Here is a 20,080-nt window from a genome sequence, read left to right on the forward strand (position 1 = left end):
GGGGGGGGGGGGGTGGGGGGAATCCTATAACCCAAAGGATTTTAAGGTCATTATTTTTTTTAAATATGAAATATGAAGGAAATATTTACTCTATCCACACTAAAGGAAGACTGTGGGTCAAATAATATATATGTGAAAGTGCTTTGTAACCTGATAATAAAGAAATAGAATGACTTTTGTATTTTGTTTATTTCGGGTGTGATGGGTGACCATCCTGGCTCCACTTAGATATAAGAGCAATTTTACGTTTTGCTTTAGATATAAGAGCCATTTTATGTATTGGCAGCATAACTAGTTTGAAATGGCTTTTGCAAACTATGTTTTTTTAATGAAATAGACAACCCTGAGCATTTTTCTGATTGTTAAACCTGTCCCCTTCTGCTTGAGGAATTGTTTTAGAAATTTTATGCTTGACAGTCTCAATCGTGAACTCTGGCTTCTGTAACCTAGCTTGCTTGTTGCACCAGTGTGCTAATGAAAGATAACAGCAGCTTTGTGTCACCCTAAGGGCCAGATGTAAATTTGGCTCCAGAACTGACCAATGAGCTATGTCACATAGCCAACCAATCCGAATTAACAAACTTGCATCCCTCGTTTGCATAAGAGGACCTGAGTGAGAACTTGGTTGGTTTTGGGCAGGAAGTTTTGGCTATATATGGCTTGCTTGCTTGCAAGCAATTAAGAGCTGTCAACTATTAAAAGAGCTACAAAACCAACGTTGGTCTTGGATTCCTCTGTGCAAGTGCCCCACTACACAGGTATAATCAATTCTCAATTAGGACTGTTTCAGAAACAGGGTAACACATCTATGCCCTTCATCTAAGTCAAATTTAATGCCATAAGCAGATGAGTTACCTAGGATAAATACCAAGAGAAGATGATTCAGAGAACTGTGAGAAGCCTGTGGAAATATAGCTCTGTTTCTGGGAATGAACACTGTGCAATCCAGTATCAAATAGTTATATCTCAATGCAGTTTACGATATGTATATGGAATAGTTGGTACAAAATAAATACAGTGATGGGAATTTATAAATAAATCTAAGCCTTATAATTCTTAACCTTGAGCGTTTTTAGGTGACCAAAGAGAACACATAAGAAGCTTATTTATGGATGTCACGGGAAGCAAGACAAAAGGAAAACCAGAACTTGGGCAATACACACATAGCACGCACCTGTGCTTACTCTATGCTGTAAAAAAGAGGTGTTCCAGATTAACCATGAAAGGTAATTCCACACATCTAAAAATTTCTTATACAGATCTCTTTTCTTTTCTATAAAGCTTTTCTGTTGTTGTTAATGACCATGTGTTTAATCATTTAATTCACTTAATGGTTAACTACAACAGTATTTCACTTATAGACTAGATATATTTCTCAAGTCATTTTTGGCCAAACCCTTTCCTATTTTCTAGCTATCCTAGTTTCTATTAGCATAATCACTCTCATTTCATATTTTCAAGCTCATTCTAATCACAGCACAAAGAAGGCAAAAGAGATAAATGAAAAATGGGGAAAACTGCCTTGAACCCCAGCTTGGGAAAAAGCAGGTTCACAACCCACCACATGTATGTGTCTCAACCAAGTTCCAAGGAATGATTCATGTATTTCTGGAAAGAACTCAAGTAAACGTTCTTGAGACCACATGCTATATTTATTTAACCATTTTTTCCAACTCAATAAGGACAAGTTTCTGTGTGGTTAATCACCTGAGTTAATAGTTCAGGGAGTTATTTTTTCTTGACTATTTCACTACTCTCAACAACAATTACATGGAGCTACTGATTACTGGGTGTCTAATCTGCATCAGGGCTTTGCATACATGTCTTCATTTGACTTCCATGACAGCCCTGGAAGGGAAGTACAATAATCTCCATTGCACAGATGAGGAAGGGCTTAGGGAAGCCGAGGAAAAAGTCCAAAGTACACCTCCTATAAGGAGCACACCTGGAACATGAATCCAGGTCTGCCTGATTCTAAAGCCCTCTCCCTGTATTTTTAATTTTTAACTTTCAATCCTCAAATATCAACCTGAACTCTGAAATTCTTAATTTCTAGGTTTTCTTGAGAGTCCTCAGAGAGCCACTACATATACGAACACAATCTAAAAACAAATGGTTATGACTAGATACTATTACAGATATCCAAATGTATGTGTAACACCACAACTTCATAACTAATAACAAAGCATAATTCTTCCAACCATTATATAAAGTACAAACTTTGGGGCAGGAAATGTCTTACACTGATATTTTCTAATTGTAGTAGATGAACTGTATAATATGACTTCACATCTTCTGACATGAGCTTCACACTGAATCCTGTTTCTTTAAACAGCATCTCTTGGTCATCTGTTGGCCAGTACTGTGCACATTTAACCTAAATTTAAAAATATGTATATGATTTTTTTATTTTATAGACATTATGACACCAATAAAAAGTTAAAGAAGGAAAACAAACCACACATATATGCTATAGTTTTTTCAAGTACCCAAACCTAAGAACAGTCACCACTATACTTGTTGTTTAATGTATTTTAATAAGATTGACATTTTATAAATTGACATTAGTAAAATGTTCCTATAACTTACAAACTAAAAAAGGTATGAGCAAATATATTCATAAAAAATAAATTTGTCCTTTTTAAAGCATGATAACCTATACTTTAACATCATATAGCATTCACTTTGTTTCTAAAAGTATCAAACTCTTGCAAAAATCTTTTCTCCAGAGTACTGAAAAGGCTTTATTTTACAGATATTTTCTACAAATACCCATGAATCTGCCACTAAATACTCCATCTCTAGAAATAATGCTGCATATTTACTTACTAAAAATAAATCGGAAGAGAGAATCAGAAGACAGGATCCCTTTACCTAGAGTTGTAACATTTGGCAGAACTAACACAGAATTCAAATTTGTGACAATAAAAGCATCTTCTCAAAAGCCAAATTATGAAGCCAACAGACTGAGGCAAGGTGAAATAAAGAGTTATTTCACTAGGATAAAATACCAGAACATCTTTTTTTATTTTTTATTTATTTTATTTTTTTCCTTTTTGTCTTTTTTCGTGACCGGTAACGGGATCGCAACCCTCGGCGTTGCGCCCGCACCGCGCTCAACCAGTGAGTGGACCGGTCTCTATATGGGATCCGAACCCTTGGTGGGAGTGCCGCACTCTACAGAGTGCGCCACCGGGCCGGCCCAGAACATCTTTTTTTATTTTTTATTTATTTTATTTTTTTCCTTTTTGTCTTTTTTCGTGACCGGTAACGGGATCGCAACCCTCAGTGTTGCGCCCGTACCGCGACCAGCAACGGGATCGCAACCCTCGGTGTTGCGCCCGCACCGCGCTCAACCAGTGAGTGGACCGGTCTCTATATGGGATCCGAACCCTTGGTGGGAGTGCCGCACTCTACAGAGTGCGCCACCGGGCCGGCCCAGAACATCTTTTTTTTTAAACGGCCATCTTCCCTTTTCCAAATCACAAATATGTATAAGTAAACAAGTAAAATGCCTCCAAAAGAAATGAATACCATGAGCTACTACCTCAGAAGGTGCTAAAAGACATTTTATAAATGATGTAAGATGTAAGAGTATAAAGTAAAAATCAGAACTCAGAAACAAGGTGACAGGAAACAGAAAAGAATGATAAATAATGGAACACATTTCAGAAATGAAGATTAAACAAGAAGGAAAAGAAAAGTGAAGGGCCGGCCCGGTGGCGCACTGGATAAGTGCGCCGCTTGGGAAGCGCAGCGGCGCTCCCGCCCGAGGGTTCGGATCCCACATACAGACCGGTTCCCGCTCACTGGCTGAGCGAGGCGCGGGAGCAGCACCGAGGGTTGCGATCCCGTTGCCGGTCCCGGTCCGGTACGGGGGCAACACTGAGGGTTGTGATCCGTTGCCGGACACGGAAAAAGACAAAAGACAAAAAAAAAAAAAAAAAAAAAAAGGGAATAAACACAACACATAATGCCCTAAGAAAAGGAGTAAAATTTTAAAGTAAAAAAAGAAATAGAGAGAGAGAAATAAGATTAGAGGGAATGTGACAAATAGAAAAGATAGGCAAAGAAAATCCAACATATGTATAATAGGAGAACCCAAAGAACACTGAAGCAAGCAAGGGAACAGAAGAAATACTAACAAGTGTAATTCAATAAATATTTCTTCAAAAAAGAAAAAGCATTTGAAACTACATATTGAAAGAGCACACCATGAGCCTGGGAAAACTGGCCCAGTATAACCAATACTAAGACATATTTTGGTAATTAATGGTATCTAAAGTAAAAGAAAAAAAAATCCTTTGGATAATATAGATAAAAAGAACAAGAGACTTATAAAGGAAATAAAATAAGATATACATTTAACTTTGACAGTAATTTACAATGCCAGAAGGAAATGGAGAAATACGTTTAAGTTGCTCAAAGAAAAGCAAATGTGAGCCAAGAATTCCATATCCTGCCCAACTGACTTTCAAGTATTAAGACAGCAGATAAACCATCACTGATGTGTAAGAAGTGAGAGACTATAATGTCCAAGAGTCCTTCCTTAGGTTCCACTAGAGAATAAATTTAGTCAGAACAACTGGAGAATCATGAGCAAAGACTGGTTATAAATTATAAATACACATTTACATGTAGAACTAAGATTTAAAAAGGGATGTAAGAAAGAGACTATAATATGTTATATCCTCTGAATATGGGTAAAGTATAACTAAAACAACAACAACAAAAAAAAACCCAGGAAGAGAATAGGAAAAACAGATTAAAAAATATAAACTATTTTCAGTAATTATTTTGGTGGTAAAGTTGATATCATTATTATGACTGTTTTGTGTATGATATGGGATAAAGTAAATGAGTCATTATAAGATATTCTACATCCCTGATGTCTTTGAGAATGAGGATTCTTAGTATGGAAAAACACAGAAAGATATTAGATAAAAGGGGTTAAACCAACCTCTGTAGTCCCAAATTTGAACTGAAAATATCACTCTGAACTCTTCAGAAACATTCTCTGAACACTCATACTCTGTCACTGAAAAGCCCTAAAAACAATGACCAACCCAGTAGCAATAAATACTAATAAATATTAATAGTAGCAATAAATATTAATAAATAAATAAATATCCCTAATATCTTGCTGTGATCTTGAAATACTATCACCCATTAAAAGAAACAAAGGCTCCTTAGAGAAATGGCTGGTTCCACGTTGGGGCAGCAAGAGTTTAAGATTAGCCTGCATTTATAGTCATACCAATAGCAAGAAAGTTATGAAAGACCCTTACACTTGTGTTAAAAGGACTCAGGGCCAAACCTAAAGAGATTCCTACAAGCCAATGTTAAGATAAAATCTGACCACCAATACGGACAACAACTTAAAAGAAGAAATTAATCAAATATGCTTAAATCCATCATAATTCATCCCCTCCTGCCACTCCCCACCAAAACAAAACAAAACAACAATAAAAACCCCTAATTGGTCATCTTTTGAGTACGCTGGGGAATCAGCTCTATTTTGAAAACTGCTTTTCCTCCAATATAAAAGTGGTCAACTAACTAGAATAGGAAGTTTCTTTTTAGAGAAGTATTTCAACAAAAATTGAATAAGGATGATAGAACTGAATTATCACCATTTGTAACCTTCAATGAATTAAGGAGCTAAGCATTTACTAATAATGGCTGCTAATATCTGAAAAAGAAAGATAATCGAACATTATGCTCTCTTAAATGAATAACATACCACCAACACCAAGGTTAAGGATTCGAATCCCCCTACTGGCCAGGCACCGGAAAACAAAACAAAACAAAACCCCCAAAATAATTAAACCTGAATCTTATTAAGCATCTAGACCCAACCATCATAAATATGACTCTGATTTGAAGATTCTAGTGGCAGTCTTATCCTATTAATACAGTAATTGTACTCCACAACGAGAGGGATGAAACGTACAAATCATCTGGTTTGAGATGCTGCTCAAACTGACAACGTCATCATCACTTAATTTTTAAAAGATATTGGAGACCATGGAAAGCCACTATAAATGACTAAGCTGACAGCTGGAAATTCCAGTATGTCAATGTTACGTCAGATTAGAAATACGTTAGAAAATTTTCACAGTCATTGAAAACCAGCAACTATGAACTTACAAAAAAGTAATAGTTTAGTCAGGCATCTGAAGAAGCAGAATACAAGATCATGAAGCTGGAAGAGACATAGTTGATAATACTTTCCAATTTGCTTGTCTGACAGAAAAATCTAAAGCTACAGAAGTTATACCACTAATTAGCACTGTGCTTAGAGTGTAACTTAAAATTTCAATAAATTTATACTTGCCCATATTTCTCATCTTATGACTTAAGAGTTAACTATAATTTATAAATATGGAAAAAAGACTATTGTTTAAAAATTTTTTGAAAATTTCCAATATTTTGATAATAATAAATGGCAAAGAGTCTTATAAAGCCTAGGGATTCCTAAGATCTACGTATTACTCACTAGTCAGTATTTGTTCTCTTACATTTATTGTCTTTGAGATTAATGGTCTGCAATTGTTCTATAAATATTTAAGGTAAAAAAGGAAAAGAATACATTAGCTTTTCTGGTCAGTAACACCCTGACCACTAGCCTTTGGCAATTAAGGACCAAAACTAACAAATGAATACCCTCCAAAATATGAAAACCTTTATAAGCTAATGACTATATTCTATACAATAAACTGTAAATATTAAATATTACTCACCGATTCTTTCTCCACAATTCGGTTTAGCATGACAACTGCTTTGGTCTTTTGCTGCCAAACCATGAGCCAGAAATGGCAGCATGTATTAGGAAGTGGGCCCTGTGAGAAGAGAGAAGAAAGAGTAGTTGAGGGAAGGGGATGGGAAAAAGCCAGGCTCCAGGCAAAGCCTCATCAAAGCTGCTCTGGGGAGCTGCAATATAATGGACTGGCTCTTAAGAAGTAAGCCAAGACTTTAAACCCACTTGAATTCAAAAATAGGTGTGTACTCATTAGGATTTTTGGTTATGAATGGTCAAAACTGACTTAGAAAAGGAATTGTTTTGGATTTAGGGTGGCTTTCAGAGTTGAAGGCTAGAGAACCAGGCCTGGCTAGGAACCAAGAGTTCAAGCACAGGCAAGATTCTGGCCCAACAAGTCAGTTTGGGACATTGCTCCTGATATGGTCAGTAGAATCAGGCTGCTTTTGCTGGTACTGCCATACAAAGCTGGCTGTAGCATTCACGCATGACCTATAAACAAACCAGAGTCAAAATCATGAGTGGGAGTATCTGACTGGTCAAGCTCTAGATGCAAAAGAGGTAGGCAAAGGAAATTTCTGTCCCCTTCACCTTCTATAGCAGAAAGAAAGGCCCCGCGTCCTGTGGATCATGGAAGATCCACGGAAAAAGAGTAAGTCTGTGCCATCACTGGCCAGCCAACCAACCCAAGTCAACTACGAAGATTTCCAGAAAAAATGGAAATCACAAAAGTACCTGAACCACTATGAAAGTCTTAATCTACGAAAGTACAATATGTGCGGCCTCAATGGCAGAGTATCTGGCAGAGTTAACAGGGGTAATAGTCCACATTACAATAATGCCATGGAGGTAAAAATGAAATCATATTACGTACTTCCAAGGACCTTCACATTTTGCTTAATGATAGCATAGGGCAAAAGAAAAGAAAAATAACAGATGGAGAAGCCACCCCCAAATGATAACTAAACTTAAATGAGTGATGGTTAAAATGAATGAAGTTTTACTGTATCTAAAGAAACACTGAACATGCATTCAACTCATAGAGCAGTGTGGGAGAATGTTGAGTTAGGGGCCGAGCCAGGAAGCTAAGGGCCAAGTCTGCCCAGAGCTTCAGCCCCAGTGTAACAAGGGGATTCAAGTGGTTCTAGACTGAAAGCATCTCCAAAGCACATGTACTCCTTGGTATGTAGCAGATGCTGAATAATATTACTGAAATGAATAAACTCTAAGGTTAACTTGTAAAAATGCTAGAAATCTATTAAGAATCCTGAGAAACTAACTGCAACCTAATGTCTGAGGATGCTGTTCTCCTCACTTAACACATGTATCTACTGCTTGATCTACTTTCAAAACAAAACATAGTCTAAAGGTAAGAAGAACAGAGTGCCGCTTTCTTTAATCCAGAAAAAAACAGGATGTAGCAATTTGCCAATGAAGTTGCTCTTTAGTGTATGTATACATACCACCCCCAATTCCATTAGTGGTTCTAAAGACTAAATAGTAAGTAGAAAAACAATTGCCGTAGTACAAAGAACTTAGGTTTTTAAAACAGGGGGAAAGGTATTCATCTCTTGGGTCTTCCCCTTACTCGTAACGCTACCAATTTTCTGCATCTGCAAAATGGACATAATATACCAAGGGGCTGATTTAAAGAAGAAAAAAAAAACTAATTCGTAAAACTCAGAGGAAAAAGATGATTTAAATAATAAGCAGCAAAGAACAATCAGAATAGCTAAGGTAATGAACATTTAGTATCTCTAGTTTTTTCTACTCTCTGAAATATTTTCTGTGTGCGTACTCTGTCCCAAATAATGCGCTAGGCACAAGGGTAAAGGCACGATGGAGATGGAGATTCAGCCCTGAGAGAGCTTGCGAAGGAGGTGAGAAGTACCCACATGAACAACTGAACACACCAAACGACATAACAGCAAAGGTAAGCCACCAGGTCTCGGGGAGCAGGAAGGACTAGGAAAGAAACTATAGCAGAACCTTAAAAGAGAGGACTGTCCTGGTAACAGAGAGGGAATAGGATGGGAAGGACTTAGGATCCATTCCAGGCATTCCAAGCATAAGGCAAGCACATCAAAGTCTAGGGCATATTTGGGAAAAGACAAATTGATCAGTGAGGTGGAAGTGGGGTATACAATAGGAAACCACACCTGTAGACTGGTAGAAACTGGTGGCAAGGAGATACTTTAAAAAGCTGCTGCATAGTACTGGTGAAATTTAAGAGAGCTCTGGAAAAGGGCAGGGGCAGCAGAAGATCAGAAAGGATTTGGTAGATAACAAGGACAGCTTTAACCTGCAAGAAAAAAATAGAAAGGGAGCTGGCTTGGCCAAAAAAAAAAAAAAGAGGGGCTGGCTGGTTAGCTTGCATGGTGAGAACATGGTCCTGATAACTGAAAACACCAAGGTCCAGGGTTCTATCCCTGTACAGGCCAGGTGCCAAAAAAAAAAAAAAAGATATAAAATGTGATGAATTTGAGATCTAGGAAAATATAACAGGGGGAATTCAGGAGAGAAGAAAAAGCTGGAGAACAGGCTTCTGAGTTCTCACACTCTAAACTTAGAGTGGGACTCTGTCATGACACACAAAAATGGTCCGACAGGGACGAGAAGTGAAGAACAATCACTAGGGCATTTAACCAGGCATTTTCCTTTTTTTTTTTTTTCCTTTTTGTCTTTTTTTGTGTCCGGCAACGGATCGCAACCCTCAGTGTCGCGCCCGTACCGGACCGGGACCGGCAACGGGATCGCAACCCTCGGTGCTGCGCCCGCACCTCGCTCAGCCAGTGAGCGGGAACTGGTCTGTATGTGGGATCCGAACCCTCGGCGGGAGCGCTGACGTGCTCCCAAGCGGTGCACTGTAGCAGTGCGCCACCGGGCCGGCCCCCATTTTCATTATTTTAATGGAATTTAAGGTGCTTTATAAAAGGATTACTATTACCATTATTACTACAAGTAATAAAAAGCAATAACAAATGACACAACAAATAACACATGAAGTGCTTACCACAGAGCCAGGCACTACAGGAGTTTCTCACAATATAACTTGATAAGAAAGAAAGAAAGAAAAGAAGGAAAGGGAAGGAAAGGGAAGGGGAAGGAGGATAGGGGGGAAGAGGGACAGGAGAGAAGGAAAAAATATATACATATATAGGTTTGGGGAGTTAAGTAAATTGCCTCGGATCACAGAGCAATTATAAGGTAGTAAAAAAGAATGATTAAGAGCAGGAACCACAGGCCTATGTGGCTTCAAATTTTGACTTCATCTTACTTGCTGCATGACCTTAGTAAAGTTATTTAACGTCTCTGGGTTTCATTGGATTCCTCGTATATAAAACAAGGGTAATGGTATTTACCATGGAGGGTTGTCCTGAGGTTGAAATTATACAGTGCATGTAAAATAGAGAACAATATTACAAAATTGTTATCAGTTATTAATTTTACTTCCTATCAGAATGTACAGATCATAATGGCAGGGTTAAAGTTTGTTTTATGGGCCGGCCCGTTGGCGCACTGCTACAGTGCGCCGCCTGGGAAGCGCGACAGCGCTCCCGCCGAGGGTTCGGATCCCACATACAGACCGGCCGCTCGCTGGCTGAGCGAGGCGCGGGAGCAGCACTGAGGGTTGTGATCCCGTTGCCGGTCCCGGTCCAGTACGGGCGCGACACTGAGGGTTGCGATCCATTGCCGGTCACGAAAAAAGACAAAAAGGAAAAAAAATAAAAAAAATAAAAAATAAAGTTTGTTTTATTCCAACAATGCCCCACAAAATAGGTCTCAGTAAAGCTTTGCTGGATGAACAAACAGGCAGTGAAGTGCTGGCACCAGTCTTGAGCACAGACACTGTGACAGCAGCGTCAACTCTCTCTGAGGTTAAAAAGGTTGAAAACCATGGTCCAGACAGCTGAAGTGTAGACTGAAGAGTGGGGGACAAGCTAAATTAGCATCTTAAGACAGACCTATGTTTTTAAGGACTAAGAAGAGAAAGAAGAACCAGTAATGATACTGAGGAAAAATGGTAGAGAGTAACAAAGGGTGTGGTAAGGGAGCTGGGGTGGCCGTTCTTTTCTATTTTTTAACATTATAATTGTTTCAAATAGAAAGTAAAATTTTAAACTCTAAATATTAGTTTTATTTAAAAACGTCACGAATTCGCAAAAGAAAAACTTCAAATATTATAGAAAGTCAGAAAATGGCAAATTAAAGTCTCTATTCCCAATCCCCAGAAATAAACACTACTATTGGTATATACATATGATTATTTAATCAGTCCCTTACAGATTTCAGTCCTATGCTGTTAAAATAAGGTTGCAATAAACACGCTCACATCTATATCTTTATTGTCTGTCTGTATTTCTCTAGGTAAGATTTTCTCGATCATGGTATTTGACCACTGAGTATTACACACTTTTAAATCTCTGCTGTTCTGACAGGTTGAAAAGTAGTAGCTGACTGTTAATTTAGATTTACTTCCCCTAATTACTAAATGAATGGAGTAGATTCCATATGTATATTGTCTACCTTTGTTTTGTTCTTTGAACTGTGAATTTATCTCCTTTGCCAGCTTCCCCATAGACTGTTACTCTTTTTCTTTTTCATTTACAGGAGCTGTTTTGTCCCAAGTAAAATGAAGCAATTGATTTTAGTTTCCTGTGAATTTGAAAGTCTAATAGCTCATAGTTACACTGATTTGAATATCTTTTACTATATTGAACTTTTTTCTCTTTAAATAATAGGTCATTCTGATCCCAGTTAGGTTTTTAAAAATCTCAAATACTATGGTTTATCTTTAGAATATTTAAAAATCTTTAACTGGAGGAAATGACAATGTAGTTAATTAAGTCTCCATTATTTGATAAACAGAGAGCAGCTGGTATGGATAAACAAAAATCACTTCTATTATCTCAGAATGGAAGAAAAGCAGTGCTTGCACATGGGCGTGGCCAATATGCCAAGAAGCAATCAGGCAGAATGCCAAAAGGAGCCAGGCAAGCGCTTGGCTTTCCTGGCCTGTCCTCTGGGGCGCCTGGTCTTAGCACCCTCACTGGGCCCTGAAGATGGCCAGACACATCCAAGGAATGGCCACACTCTCTGAAAATATATACCAGACATGGGGGTAGAGAGCAGCTTTCCAGGGCCTCTGGTTACACTACAGGTATGTGAAGAGGAAACAGAAGAAGCTAACAAAGCCTTAGCAAACGCTTTGTGTCAGATATAAAAGACATAAAGGAAGGAAGATAATTTGCCTGAAAAGAACTGGCCTAAAGCATTTCATAAAAATTTTCCTTCACAGAACATATAACATTAAAAATAACTTTACTTTTACCTTAAATATTCAAAGCTTCAAAACTTTATAATGTGTATAATTCATTACATAACCAGAAAAAACTGAAATAGCATTTCATTTCCATAAAGTGAAAATATACTTTTAGCTATGTTTTAAAGTAGAACCACCACAAAAATTTCATTTTCAGGCAACTTCTTGATATCACACTACTTGCCTGTGTTAAGATGTAACTCCTCTGTGCCTCTTCTATGTCAACTAAGCTGGCATTAATATAATCATTTTCGGTATTTTGTAGTTTAACACGACTGTGATCATCTGAAAATAGAGAATGATAAACCATAACTGTCATTTCAAATTTGTCATTTTTTTCCTTAACATTAATGTGCTAGGTATTTATAAAAGGATAGAAGAAACAAAACAAAGAAAAAATGACACCATAGGAGAGTTGAGACAAATCCTATTTTTTTATTCCCTATTTTTTTTAGTAAGTACAAAATGTAAAATCTTGTTGGTTACTGTGACACTGGAAGAGAAGTGCTTCTGTCTATAGTACATTAATTGCTTTAACTTGACAAATCAACCAAAAAGTGAGACACAGTAAAACGAACAATGCACTTACCTTCCTGAAAGTAAAAGGATCATTTAGATTCTCAGTGCCTAAGAACTGACTAGCGTACCTACAAAAAGATAAATGGCCTCAAATGGATGAGGCTAGATTTCCAGGGAAACTGTATTTTCTTCATTTCTCAATAGATATGCTTTCAACTAGTGCTAAAAACTGCTTCAATATAGTTGGAATATTCTGACTGTATCCTTTAAAAGACGACTAAAGATGCTTCATTACTTAGACTGTGTTAACAGCTAGTTTTTTTTTTTAAATTGTCCTTTTTGAGACCAGCCGCACCGTGCTCAGAGCACTGTGAGCGCACTGGTCATCCCTATATAGGATCCGAACCCGCGGCAGGAGCGCTGCTGCGTTCCCAGCGCCGCACTCTCCTGAGTGCACCACGGGTTCGGCCCAACAGCTAGTTTTTAAAAGTAGAAATCTCATAGATTTAGAATTTATGCTAATTTAAATATGTGAAATACAAAATTTGACCTTATATAGTTTAGACGGGAAAGGAACAGAAGCATGACTCAAGGAGGAAAAGCACATGCAAACAACAGAATTAATATTAACTCAGAACCCTAAACATACAACTGTTGGAAGCATACGACTGAATTATAAATTGAAAACATGACATCTGATATTTAGCTCTAGAGAATACATTCTATTATATGCTGTTCCGTTCAAGGAAACCTATACTAAATATCCACTCTCTATCCACTTTTAAACTAAAAAAATGTTTATATTATCTCCATAGGAAAGAAAATGTTATATGGCTTTAGTTTCGCACATCAATTTATCTGAGATGTTTCTGCTGGATTGAACCCAAGACCTCTGTAAATATTACATGTCATTTGCCAACAGGAAAAGCTAAGATCTTGTTATAGTAAATCACATATACCAGTGTTCTCGGAAAGATGACGTCAGCAAGCACTTTTTAACAGTCACTTTTTTTTTTTTTAACAGTTTAATCATCCTTTAACTGTTATGTGAGATGGTAAAAAGGTCAGCTACCTAACTAACAAAATAAAGACCATATGTTTACTTCCTAGAAAACATACCAATAGAAAAATGCATGAACGCCATACAATCTCTAAAATTCAAGTCCCACTAAAATATCACACCAAAGGAATGTATTTCCTCATGTTGTAATCACAGAAAGAACACAAACCCAAGGCTGCTCATATCTATTGCACAACTGAAAGCAGCCATTTGAGCAACATGCACTAAAACCCATAAAGACCGGAAGGTGCATCTCACAGGGCCCTGGGAATTCGTCATCCTACATGGTGCCCATGCCAGATCCTTGCACAGCTATGAAGGAAATAAGCCTGGAAAAAGACCTTCCAACAGTCTGGTTTTAAGAGTACAGTATTTGTTACTCGTTCTCAAGACTTTGAACTAAAAGAACGCACTGTTATTTTCCCTCAATCTTTAAAATCTACACCAGGTGTGACTCCAATATAAACACAGTAATCATACACCAGGATAAAAGCGCAGGCCCACTCCTGGAGCCTTGGGGAACAGGGTGCTATCTAAAAGTGTCCTGCAGGTCCCAGCTCCAGGCAGGACTTTGTTTCCTGTCTAACATTAATTTATACAGGGTAAGCAAAAGCAGAGGAACACTGTGAATTTTCTGAGGAAAATTATTTTTTAATTTTGCTAGCAGATAAAACTAAAAAGGCAAGGCAATCCTTGGAAAACTCTACAGCTACTTAGAACTGGCTACAAATGTTTAGTCGAACTTGTATTTTCTTCTCTAAACTGATTTAAAACAAAGCTCTCAAATATATACCTACCTCACGAGTTGTTTAATTCTCCTGTTTTATCAAAAATCTTAACAAAAATTAACATACATAACTTTTTGATTCAGAAGAGACTGTAGAGAAAAAAAAACAAGAGTTTCTGTGTTAACTAAAACACATCACCTTACAATAGCTATCTAAAAAGATAATATACACAGTTTGGTTAGTGAAACTATCTTATAACTTATATTCTTTATCAAACACAGCAGAGGAGGACACAGCCTCTTCTCCAATCAAGAGTTCCTTAACGTGTGGTTATAGTGGCTGTGAGAACGACTGTCTCATGCCTCACTCTGGCACCTTCAGCCAGCCCAAACTCTGTCAACTGTCTATTCTGAACCAAACTTTTGACTTCTGAATTAGAAAAAAAACAGAAAGTTACTTGCTTTCTCCTCTTTCACAGTTTATTCTCCCCAGGAACCTCTGACATGAGATTATGATTATCAAAATGTCACTGTCCCATAACCTTTGGGCTAGGTAAGTCCCAAAGCCCACAGTCCTTTGTCGTCATTTTAAGTCTATGGTCGTCTCCTTCTTTCCTACCTTTTAAAGGATCCAGTACAGGGAGAAGAATAAAGGTAGTTCAAACTGTATTGAATGATATACCACAAAAGCAATCAAACCACACTTTCATAGGAAATCTTACTTCTCAACATCTAATGATAACAGTAGCAGCACTATAAAGAACGTATTCTTTTTTCTAAATGGCATCATCTGCTCTTAATCCTTTTCACTGAGTGAATGAAGAAATGCAATACTGAAATAGAGCTGTGGTTTATAAGTTGGATAAAAATTAAACCAACTTTTGATGACGAGTCACTTCACCTCCCACCCTCAAACAGTATGTTTTCTGAGAAATGACTTCATCTCTCAAGAAATGACTAGCTCTAGCTGTGGCCGGAGCTGACAATACAATTAACTTCCTCTTTCAGTAGTGTCATAATAAACTTTTTTTTTTTTTAACCCCTACTTTACCTAATTCATCATTATTGTAAGGACATCTCATTTTAGAAAGTTTTCCAGGGCAAACAGGAAAGAGGGTTCCCATTCATCATAACTATGCTCAACAGGTTACAACTAAGGCAGAGATCAAGAATACTTAACTTATAAATTGGGCAAGGAGAAGACTAATTCTAATAGTACAGCATTAACAGTTGACTTTTCCCCTTAAATTCTCCTTTTCTCAATCAAGGATAAATAGTAAGTTTTCCAATAGTAACGGCCATACTTATATGGTATTTCCCTGCAAAGAACTTACAGCATTTTACAGACATCAAACCCTCTTCAACCTTAAAAGTAAAATAGCTGAGGAAGAAATACTATGAATTTTCTTTCATGAACTGAGCAATGAGCCAAAAGCAAAGCTAGAACTAAAACTGTGGTCACCATAAACTCTATTACATTAATTTAGAAGCATCACAAACTTTAGTATACATAGAGTATTAACATTTCAATTGCTTCCCCTGCAAAGAAACTGCTATTTGATGAATGGTTTCTCATTGGCCACATAACCAACTAGAACTACTGTAGAGGATAATTTAGTGCTGATGACGTATTAGGTATTATATGACACATCTTATTGGGTTACGTCTCTTGATCCTCACAACGCTATGAAGTGGACATTATCAGGCTCATTTTACTGAAGTTAAGTCATCAGTCTATGCTAACACACTCAAGAAGCACAAAGGGTGATTCAAACCTAGGTCTGTGCAATTTAAGAGACCACATACTTTCCACACTACATTGTCTCTATCTGATGCATCCAAGTTGGTGTCTTTATTATCCTTTCCACATACCGTAAATTCTTCCTGGCATCACCTTTCAGACTGTTCTTCACCTCGGCTCTGATTTCTATCTCATCTCTCACAGAAACCCCACTTCCTTGAGGATGCAGCCTATGGTGTATCTTCTCCACACAGTCGCTCTGATGGAACCCCCTCCACCATGGTCTGTTCTGTTCTTTACACTGAATACCTTCAGAACCCATCCACAATTTTTAGTCATATTTTAACATATTTTAAGAGTCAGGCAACAGGGACATAAAGATATTATTTGTTTAAAGCTTTTTAAAAGGAAAAAAAAACCCAAAACTCTATTATGTAGTAACTCTGAGTATAATACTTTATTACACTATTGTTGGAAGAAGCTTGACCAAATTATGCCCATGTAGGCCTAGTGAGATGAACAGGCTTTGCTACATAGGTGAGGAAGGAAAGGGGAAATTTCAGCAGAAGGAGTGCACATAAAGAGGAATAAAGGAAACGGCATATCATGAAGGAGTGGCAAATTTGGAAAGAATGAAGAGCTAGGTAAATGACAGACAGGTCCCGCAATATCTTGAGGGTAGACTCTGAAGGGCCTTGTAAGCTGTCTTACAGGCACGAGCAACCAACGGACCCCAATGAAGTTCTTTAAAGGATCGGTACACACATTTGATTTTCAGGAAAATAATTCCTAGTGTCACAGAGGGTGGACTGGAACAAAGAGGAAGACAATTCCATTCATTGATATACTGAGAGGTTAATCGAGAGGTGACGAGGCCTTAACCAAGTAGTGGCAGTAAAATGGAAAGAGTTACTCATCGAGTATTTCCAAGGTGCCTTGCTAATAAAGTTTATGTTGTTTTGGAAACATCCAGTAGGTTCAATTACTTCCACACACTAGGTTGACTGTCTTGAAGTCTTCAATCTCTTTCAATCCATCATGATTTCAAGTTCCTAAACTTGACAGGACAATCAATGTTACTTATTAAATTCTGACTCCACGTATCTCCAATTGAAAAAGGCCTCTTTAGCCTGTCCCCAAGAGTCTCTGCAATCAAAAAGAATACTTGGGAAGTGTCTTTACGAAATGAGTAAAGTTCATTAATGTAGTTTGGAAAATGGGCATCTTTCCTCTTTGATAGCCTGTATAAAATAAGACAAAAACTTCACTTTAAAATAACCAGTAAGCATCTCATCATTTTCCTTGAAACTCAGAATCTCTGCTTCTAGGAGTGGTAGAGCTTTTAAAGATTGAGAGTAGAGGGTAGTGGGGAAAAGAATGTTACTTTCCTTACATCCAAAAGCCTGTGAGACACCATACAAACACCTTCTATGTTCTAGGCACTGTTCTAGGCACTTAGGACCCATCCACACTCTCATGTACCTAACTTTCTCAGAAAGGGAGAGGGCGATAAGCAAAACAACTGTGTGTTGCGCAGTAATACATGCTGTGAGAAAGACCAGAGAGGGAACTAGCAACACGGGGGAGAGGCGCAGGTTGCAATTCTCGACAGGTTGGCCAAGGTGGGCCTCGTTGAGACAGTGACATTTAAGCGGAGATTTGGAGGGTGTCAGTCATAGGGATATTTTGGTTAAGAGTGTTCCCAGCACAGAGAAAAGCGAATGCCTTAAGGTAGGGACATTCCTAGCATATCTGAGGGACACGTGGAATGTGGCTTTGAGCACTGAGGAGCAGTATGCAGTTTAGATTAGAAAGTCCAGAAATTCTGGACTGATTTGTTCATCGAGGAAAAGGTCTCTACTTCCATTTTCCCATAGTGCCTACCTGTGCAGTGTTATAACAATTTAAGTTGGCAGGTTTTCAAACATTGTTTATATAATAATCGAGATGATTTTCACATTTCTAAATTGTTAAATGGTGGTAGAATTTTTTTAGCATGACAAATCACTATTAACCCATTTTGAAACATAAGCAGGAAATTATTAACAATGTTAACTGATTTTCTCAAGAATAAACTAATTCAGCAAAAAAAAAAAAAAAAAAAAAAACCTCAGAAACTTCAGAACTTTTTAGTACAGGTATCTGGAATTTTGTGCTGTAGGTGAAAGAAAATGGGTGAGGAAAGATTAGAGGGGTCCAAAGATGTGGACTCTGATACCTGTTCAGGCTCTGCCAACCTACATGATTTTGGACACAACTGTGACTTACACAGAAAAGGGTAACCTTTTGAGAAACACTGCTGGTATCCGAGTTACTCAGACACTAGAACCCTATGATAACATCCTAGTCTTGAGTTTTCTGGGGTCTGTTTTCTTGTCTGTAAGATGGAACAGTTGTCTGGACCAGTCCTTCTTTATTATTTTCACAGACTGATACTCCATAATACACTAAGAGGGTCAAGTACAAAATTCCTTGGTAATTCCTACTTCACCTTAAAAATTTACAGGAATTCCAAAATTCTACTTCATCATCTATCTGTATTTAATACATAAACAACCATGCCCTTGCCCAATTCTGAGTATAGCTGATGGTCCTGGAAGACGTGCCATGTCTCCTGTGACTCAGCACCTTCCCTGCTGCACACTTCCGCTCCTCCCTCCTGCCCCAGCAGAAGCGCTCTGGGGCAGAGCTGTGGCTTATGCTGAGGGCCTCAGTTACGAGGCTACCATTTGGCAAGGTTCTGATGCCCTTAGCCTACAGGGTGGTGGCAGCACCCAGGCTTCGGGCCATTAAAAGTCGTCTTCTTAAAGCTAGCTCTGTGCAGCCAGGGACCCTGCCATGTTCACCATGGAGTCCCACTCCCAGCACAGTGAGCTTCCCAGGACCCAGTTCAAGAAGGTCATCAAATTCAGAAGCATGAAACAACACTGGTACAATCCACAGAACTTATTCTGATTTTCCCAGTTTTACAGGCACTCACTTGTGTATGTACAGTTCTATGTGATTTTATCATATGTAGATTCCTGCAGCCAGTACCACAGTCAAGATGCAGAACTATTCCTTCACCAGGAAGGTTTTCTGTGCTACCGGTTTATAGTCACACTCTTTCCCACCTTTATCCCTAACCCTTTAATCTGTTCTCCATCTCTAAAATTTTATTATTTCAAGAATGTTACATAAATGGAATCACACCGTAGGTAACCTTTGGATATTGGACTTTTTTTTCCCTCAGCATAAGTCCTTTGAGATCCATCCAACTTGTATGTCAATAATTTGTTCCTTTTTATTGCTAAATAGCATTCCACTGTATGAATATACCAGTTTGTTAATTACCTGCCCAATGAAGGACATTTGGGCTGTTTCCAATTTGGGGCTATTATAAACAAAGCTGCTATGATCATTCATATGTATACATTTTAGTGTAGACACAAGGTTGCATTTCTCTGGGATAAATGCCCAGGAGAGCAATTGCTATGTCAGAGAAGCTAAGTGTACATTTACTTTTTTAAGAAACCGCCAATCTATTTTCCAGAGTGGCTGTAATACATTACATTCCCACCAGCCATGTATGAAGGAAGGGTCTTCAAAAAGTTCATAGAAATATTTGTATGATCTTTTACCTCCATTTTTCTATGAACTTTTTGAAGTCCTCTCATATGAAACCTAGTTTCTCTATAAGAAAGAGGAAATTGTGGCCTCTTTATTTTAGCTGTTCTAGTAGGTGTGTAGTGATGTCTCACCACCATGGTTTTCATTTGTGTTTTCCTAAAGGCTAATGATGATTTTCATGTGCTCATGTGCTTATCCGCCTTCTATGTTCATATCTTTTGCCCACTTTCTAAACGGGCTGTTTCTTGGTGCAAATGAACTATATGCAAATGAAATGGAAAACCTAGAAACAGATAAACTCCTGGCTGGACACATACAACTTACCAAGGTTGAACCATGCA

The 20,080-nt window shown here is 38.0% G+C and overlaps 1 protein-coding gene across 1 annotated transcript in view; it reads right to left on the reverse strand.

The window, feature by feature from the left end:
• Positions 1-13,737, reverse strand: part of PTPN2 (protein tyrosine phosphatase, non-receptor type 2) — a 42,522-nt gene extending 28,785 nt beyond the window's left edge. Inside the window, exons 1-4 of the mRNA XM_008572741.1 lie at positions 13,722-13,737; positions 12,268-12,368; positions 6,744-6,842; positions 2,243-2,377 (exon numbers count right to left, since the gene is read on the reverse strand). Of these exons, the coding sequence (XP_008570963.1) occupies positions 2,243-2,377; positions 6,744-6,842; positions 12,268-12,368; positions 13,722-13,737 (351 nt within the window). The remainder of the gene's footprint in view (positions 1-2,242; positions 2,378-6,743; positions 6,843-12,267; positions 12,369-13,721) is intronic.
• Between the last annotated feature and the right edge of the window lie 6,343 nt (positions 13,738-20,080).

This window comes from Galeopterus variegatus, unplaced genomic scaffold (assembly GCF_000696425.1).
Source record: "Galeopterus variegatus unplaced genomic scaffold, G_variegatus-3.0.2 Scaffold828, whole genome shotgun sequence".
NCBI classification, from domain to species: Eukaryota; Metazoa; Chordata; class Mammalia; order Dermoptera; family Cynocephalidae; genus Galeopterus; species Galeopterus variegatus.